The sequence below is a fragment of the Triticum aestivum genome, chromosome 2D, assembly GCF_018294505.1.
Source record: "Triticum aestivum cultivar Chinese Spring chromosome 2D, IWGSC CS RefSeq v2.1, whole genome shotgun sequence".
NCBI classification, from domain to species: Eukaryota; Viridiplantae; Streptophyta; class Magnoliopsida; order Poales; family Poaceae; genus Triticum; species Triticum aestivum.
In genome coordinates, this window is record NC_057799.1 from 133,030,138 (window position 1) to 133,037,569 (window position 7,432).

The 7,432-nt window shown below is 46.1% G+C and overlaps 1 protein-coding gene across 2 annotated transcripts; it reads left to right on the plus strand.

The window, feature by feature from the left end:
- Positions 1–2,052: 2,052 nt before the first annotated feature.
- On the plus strand, positions 2,053–7,210 carry LOC123052168 (uncharacterized hydrolase YugF). 2 transcript variants are annotated; one of them, XR_006424506.1, is made up of 11 exons: positions 2,053–2,450; positions 2,554–2,651; positions 2,801–2,898; positions 2,983–3,032; positions 3,382–3,477; positions 3,662–3,751; positions 4,033–4,122; positions 4,539–4,737; positions 6,291–6,356; positions 6,467–6,644; positions 6,738–7,210. XR_006424506.1 is itself a non-coding variant. In XM_044475275.1 (11 exons), the coding sequence occupies exons 1-10, from the start codon at positions 2,244–2,246 to the stop codon at positions 6,641–6,643; spliced, it is 1,068 nt and encodes a 355-aa protein (XP_044331210.1). In that variant the 5' UTR covers positions 2,089–2,243; the 3' UTR covers position 6,644; positions 6,738–7,210. The 2 variants fall into 2 exon arrangements, 1 of the variants encoding a protein (XP_044331210.1); XM_044475275.1 differs by having other exon boundaries at positions 2,089–2,450; positions 4,642–4,737.
- Positions 7,211–7,432: the final 222 nt, after the last annotated feature.

The following is a 7,432-nucleotide window of genomic DNA, read 5'->3' on the forward strand; positions in this document are numbered from 1 at the left end:
TCTCTTCTTCAAATCCTGCACTGACCTCTGTTAAGCCACATTGCCTCTGCCCATTCCAACTTTTTGTTCTTCCAAGTGTCATTGTCAAATGCCTTCACACCATGGCCGGAGCTAACAACATCGTCAGGCTCGACCTCTTCCTCCTCAGGCACGTGTTCATCAAAGCCCCACTGGAGGATCCAGTTATGCAGACTGCAACAAGTAAGAACAAGCTTAACCTGAGTGGAGTATGTGTGCAATGGCTTATGATCCAGGATCTTAAACCTATTCTTCAGAGCTCCAAATGCTCTCTCAATAGTTAATCTAAGGCTGGAGTGGACTTCAGATCAAAATCAACTGCAGCAAGCACATTCTGACTTGTGTAGTGCTTCCTCCCCCTATATGCTGCAGACTGTGACCTAGGAACTCTGGCAGTGACATGAGTACCATCTATTGCCCCAATGCAATCTTGAAAATGGCATCACAAGCCTGTGTTAGTGCTCAACTTAAACAATACAAGCATATCAAGCCATGAAAAGTGTATATTGTCAATGCTTACCTTGAAGTATGGATACCATCTTGGTGCGACACGTAATTTGGGACAGAGGGAGTATTTCTTCGGCGCGTGTGCATGCCTGCATGCGGTAATGGTGCAGGTAGGTCGAGCAGTCCCATCGGGTGAAATAGTGTCGGGTTTGTCTGTGATCGCGCTACTGCCGCCCAGAGACGCCGGGGCTCGTGTCGCGACGGTTGTGCCACCCAGGGACGCTGGGGCTCACGTCATGACGGCCGCGCCCAGGCGACTGTAGCCCACGCTCCATTGAAATAATGTATTCGTGTGGGCCTAGGGCCTATCTAACAATTTTGGAAAATTTCTAAAGACTTCCTGCAAAAAAAGGACAATTTTTAAGGACCCATATGGCTTATATGACACTATGTGTGGCGGGAAGTTTAGTCTCATACCACTAGTTGGAGAGAAGTTGGACCTACTTATAAGAGATTCTCTTTTACATACTATTGAAACTTGAGAAGAGAAGTGATTCACTCGTGCTCCTCCTCCGCCGCCCGCCCGCGGGAATGAGCCGAGCCGAGCTCATACCTATGTGCTTAATTTTGCCGGACATGACGGAGAGTCTTTGACAGCAAGGCCACGATATGAGACGTCGGATCGTGGGCTGTTGCCGACTCGGGCATGGGTCCAGCCCTCTCCACGCGGCTGCGCCTATATATGTGAGGCGTCTGCCAACTCTAGCCGTCACACGAAACAGATCACATCTGCCCCACGTCCTCTATCGTTCCTTTGCTGCTGCTGCTGCCGCCGGTGATCCCATCCCGTCCGACGCATACATGATTGACGGGAGAGCAATCCTCCGAATCCCCGCCTCTTCGGATCCTGTACGGAAGAGGGGCGATTAGGTTTTTGGGAAGCGTCCCCTACGTGACTGCTCGTTGCTTGTTCGTCCATATCCGTCGCATCATCTACGTTTGTGTCGTCTTCATCGTCATCATGTCCACCGAAGCCGACCATGCTATCGCTGAGAAGGTTGAAACTGAAAAGAAGGCCACTGATGACGCCGCTGTTGCTATCGCCGTCGCCGCGGCCTCTGCTTGGCCGATCGGATGGTATAACTTATTTATCCCGCTTCTATTGATTTCTGTTTTAGCCATGCTAGTGTTATACGTAGATGTATCTATTTGTAGCATAGCATGTGCTTTAGTAATCCAATATAGCACGTGTTTATTTCTGTCAACGCCATGTTAATAATTTTGTTTGTGGATTAATTTAATCGAAAAATTGCTACTCGGCACACTCCACAGACATACATGGACGTCGGTCGCCGTCGTCGCCGGCCGCCACGTGATGCGTGCATGCTCATGCGCCACGCAGCGTGGCACTTTCCGCGCCCATGCGCTGGACGCGCGTCGCGACGGTGCTATAGGGCTCGTCGGCGGGTCACACCCGTGAAGGACCCAGCTCAGCTCAGGAATCGATGTGTCGGTACTTGGAGTCTGCCGAGAACGGTTAACGGCCGGAGGCTGATTGCTCTGCCGAAGCAAAGCTTGGACGCGATCGCCGGTGGAAGGCCCACTGCGTGCCACCGTTTCTGTGCAATTTTGCACTCCCACCACGCGCGTCGACGTAGTGGCACAGGCTGCCAGGTGGGGGCCACGAGGCCGCTGCCCACCGCCCCCTTGGCGCCCCATAACATCCGCTCAGCTCAACCCGGAGAACGAGCGCGCGGGGCAACCGGCTAACTCCACCAATGCCGCCGCTGCTCACCCTCTCCTCCTCGCCGGTGCTGCCGCCCAGGGCCCGGTTCAGGGTCTCGGCCTCCGCCGACGTCGGCGCCACCGGCCGAGCCGCCGCCGCCTCCAACGGCTTCCCGCCGTTCCTGCCCAGGGCGGTCGAGCGCATCCGCGACGGCGCCGCCCTCCGCCTCGCCAAGCGAATCGAGCGCGTGCCCGTCCAGGCGAGCTAGCTTCTCCGCAAACTGCCGTAATTTTGCTCTTCTGTTAATAATCTGCCGTAGTAGCACCCGTGCTGAATTTTTGCTGAACCGATTTCCTCTCCAGACCGGCTTCTCGAAGAGCCCGATACCGAGCAGCTGCGTGAGGCCACTCAAGCAGCAGCAGAGCGCCGATCCGGTCGTGCTGCTCCACGGCTTCGACAGGTGCGTGCAATGGCGACACCAAATTCTGGGGCGCCTTATCTTATCGTTCAGCTGGCAATGTCTAATTCCGGTGCCAATAACTGTGCACGGCGTCTTGTCATTTCACCATGCATTTAGCAGTATGTACACTCTAAAAGTATTAGATGCAGTTCTTGTTTAGAGTGGAGGTACACCTACCCTTTGCTGGAGGATGCTGGGCTGGAGACTTGGGCTGTGGACATTCTTGGATGGGGCTTCTCTAATTTAGGTGTGCCCCCAGTCTGCTGCATGTCCTTGGAATTGGTTCTATAAGTTGTGACCACTTCTAATATATTGATCGACTGGATCGTAGAAACAAGGCCACCGTGTGATATCGTATCTAAGCGCGAGCATCTTTATCAGGTACTACAAGTTAACTACTACTGCTGGTGTGCATGTAGATAGTTTCCATATGATGAGTTCAATTCCTACTTCCTAGTCTACAGATGTCCTGTTTAATTCAGAGTGGGTTTGATAAGTAACTGAAGTCTCAGCCTTGCTCAGAGCTGCACAAAAACTAGCTTCTATCCCAAAATAAGGACTGGGTTTCCGGATTATGTAGTACTGCGCTTTTTTTAAGCACGTTTTCAGTTTGCCTTTCCTTGTTTAAATATGTTCAGTCTTTTAAGACCAGTTTTGATGATTTTGTAGTAAAACTGTTTTTATGATTATAGTGGTAATATCCTTACATCTTGACAACCTCTTTGTGTAGTTCTGGAGATCCTACATCAAAAGGCCTATGGTACTAGTTGGGCCTAGCCTGGGTGCTGCTGTTGCCATTGATTTCGCAGTCAACTATCCGGAAGCGGTACCAGCATTTTAAGAAATACCGTGTCCTCTTCATTTCTTACCTAGCAGTCTAGCACGTAGTAGTACCAAAAACTAAAGATATATATTTTTATGCTGTCACTGATGCGAAGTGTATGTACTTTTCTGTAACTGGACAAATCCGCAAGCTTTGTTACAAGAAGCCAACTTCATCTTCATCGCAGGTATCAAAATTAATCTTCATTGGTGCAAGTGTATATGCTGAGGGCACAAAAGATATGACCAGAATGCCTAAATTTGTTCCATATGCTGGGGTGAGTGTTTTTCTGAGCTGCATGCTTTGCTTCACCGTAGCTTTATTTCAGTGTCGAATCATTCTGTTCCTGTTGATATCTTTTCCTGTTACTGTTTAGTTTTTGTGTCCTTAACTCCTGATGCCCATGCTTACTGTATGCATATTTATTTTACTTTATGATGATTATGCTTGTCCTAAAGAATGCTCATATTGTATTATTATCTTTTGTTTGTGTCAAACCGATCCAGTGGTATGTTCATATGCTTTGGCTGGAATACAGTATAATTCTTTGCTCCCCAGGTTTTTGTACTGAAGAGTCTTCCTCTGCGACTATTCGCTACACGCTTGGCATTTTATAAAATTCCAGATGGATTATTTGATTGGGTGCAGGTAAGTATCTGTACATTCCTTACTGAACGGAACAACTATCATATTCTGGTTGTTGGTCTATCAGTTAACTCCACTTTATGAGGCGTACTCATACCTTTCTAGTATGCGGTTTCCTCTATCATTCTTCAAGAAACTTTTTTTTCTTGAACACACATGTAAATGCGTGTTGTTGTGTATCAGTAAGCTAAAAGACAAAACATGCCCACAAAAAAGCCAAATGTGCAAGTACTTAACAGTCATGCTGCATTTGATGTGTCAAAAACATACAAACCTTTTTTTGCTTCATGCTGCAATATTGTAATTGAACTGCAAAAACGTCTTATATTTAGTTACAGAGGTAGTACTTTGCATCGCAATCATATATTTCTTGCCAGTTGAATTCTGCTTAGGTATACCTGATATCCTGTTTTTAACAGTGTGCAGGTGTCACCACGCGCAATTGGAACCATTTAGTTTCCTCTTTACTTTTGGGTTTCAAGTCATGTGTTTTTTCTTTTATTAATTTATTATTCATTACAGATTGGCCGTCTACACTGCCTGCTTCCTTGGTGGGAAGATGCTACGGTTAATTTTATGATTACTGGAGGTTATAATGTCATAAACCAAATAAAGCAGGTTCTTTTCTATAAACATCCAAATTATGATTTTATCCGCTGTTCACATATGCTAAATGTTGCTTATTCCTTATCCAATTCCATTGTCTTCATATCATTCATGGTGCTGTAGGCTCGTAGGACCTATCAGTCAGTAACCTTCTCGTTTTATTTAGATGAAGGAAGAGAACACTCTCCCTGTCTATGCATCCAAATATGCACACAACAAACTTGTTACAAAATCATTAAAATATGTGTCGGATGACCACTGTTGGAGGCTGTAGCCTTGATTGCTGCAACAAAACTTCAGTGATGTGAATATTACTGGTCATGCAAGACACCAAATAAATGCTATCGATGCTGATTCAGAGTTTCCCTTTTTCTCAATTTTTTTTGAAACATTCTCTTTTTTCTCAGTGTTGTTCCTTTACTTTCTGAAGTGTTTTGGTTCATTTAATATAGATAGTTCAAGTGCTTCCTTCAGCACTAGCAGAATCTGTTGCGTAAAAAAATAGCAATTTTTTGTAAACAACGGGCCCTTCTGTTGATTTACACTATGAAACTGCCACAGTATAACTGTCTTACAGAGCTTAACCAAAGCAGAGATAAACACTAACATCTCCTGTTATTACAAAACATAGAGCATCAGCGAAGCTGCAAATGGGTCTCTAGCAAAGCTGTAGAAACATCACTTTCACTCTATGATCCTTCTTGTTGCCGGCGCCCATAAATGCATTCGTGCATATGCCTCCGTGATCACCTTCTTGGGCAGTATCACTCCAGCCTAAATGTTTATTCGATCTTGTTCTTTCTGCAACATCGCCCAGGAGTCAATTTGGCTGCACAGGTTAAAGATGAAAGCCAAAGATCATCAGGAAATTTATGTTTGTACATATTATTCGATCTTGTACTCCCTCCGATTCATATTACTTGTCTTAGATTTGTCTTAGATAAAATATAAGACAAGTAATGTGGATCGGAGGGAGTATTTTATTATGTTTGTACATATTATACATTAATGAAGATATACCGTAGAATAATTATTCTACAGTTTCAGTGTTAAGAAAAAGGATCATCAGGAAATTTATGTTTAAAATACACAGGTTTGCGTGTTTCCCTAATTGTTCAGCACACTGCAGCTACCTCAGCGAGCACCAGTTTCTGCTGAGATAAAAGGAGAGATGAAATTCATCCCCCAACCATATCATCAGTTGTACTCCCTCCGTTCCCAAATATTTGTCTTTCTAGACATTTCAAATGGTTACAACATACGGATGTATGTAGACATATTTTAGAGTGTAGTTTCACTCATTTTGCTTCGTATGTAGTCACTTGTTGAAATCTCTAGAAAGACAAATATTTAGGAACGGAGGGAGTATTAGCTTGAAGCTTTGTATATATAAACACCAATTCATAATGATACGTCATTCTCATCTGCTGACTATCAATTCTAGACTCTATACTTCTGCTATTAGCATTTGAATTGCTGGATATGACAATCTGGCGCAGAAGAAAAATGAAATGGGCTGTACAACCGAATAATAATTCTGACCAGTGTCCTGTTTTCGTGGACAGGTAAAGCAAAAATGCCTGGTCTTATGGGGAGAGGATGATGGAATTATTAGCAATAAGCAAGCATATGTAAGTTTGCCTGATGATGCCAAAACGCCATGCATGGTCTAATTTGCAAGATATATGCATGTCTCAGATACAAATGCACGCCATTCTGAACGTGTTGCGGCGCTCTGCAGCGGTTACAGCAGGAACTCCCCAGCGCAATTTTAAGGCAGGTAGGGCAGTGCGGCCACATTCCTCATGTCGAGAAGCCGAGGGAGGCGGCAAAGCATGTGCTCGACTTCCTCGAGGGCGATAGCTTGGACAAGGCGGACCAGGCTTCTTCCCTATCATCAACTCTGGTATCAACATGAGGTATGCCATTCTTCACTCGAAGCTTTGCTGCTCCACTGTCCTGCTGCCGGTTTAGCCATCGACGTCTTACGCGCACTGTCCGATGTGCTGCAGGACCCCGTGAACAGAGGACCAGACCCCCCAGGCTAGCGTGCACGAGGTAACATTGTACACGGCGCACTTGTGCTGTTTACGCTCGCCCCAGCGGCATCCTGTCTGCGTTCTGGACCGGCTTGGAGCAGCCGAGTTGATCAGCGTACGTACAGGCCCTGAGGCCACCTCGCCCGTGGAGATGGAAAAGGTTGCACTGGACTAGTGAACTCAAACAGCTATTCAGAGGCAGAAACGTGTCTCTGTCTCTGCGCGTCCGTCAGCCCCTCTTCTTTAGCTTGCTGGTTTAGATTAGCACTAGAAAAGTGTACGTATCGGTTGTTACAGTCACACGGTGGTCTCGATCGAGCATGCCCGTCGGTCTCGTTGTTGTATCGACACATATAGTAAGTCTGCATATGGATGCGGCCGCCCACGTGCGAACTTATTTGTGCTGACATCGATGATATTTTTTCCTGGCTTCTCCCCTGCCCTTATCCGTGGACGCGGGATGGGTCCAATGAACTGACATGGTACCTCGCCGTGCCGTAGCGAACATGTTGGTTGCCACCGTCCACATATGAGCTTGAGATTTTTCCAAGAGTCTCCTGCAGCTAAGGCTGGTTGTAACGAGGGTTATCATATACTAGTATCATGTATATGATATACTAGTATCATGTATATGATACTAGTGTACTCCCTTCGTCTGGAAATACTCG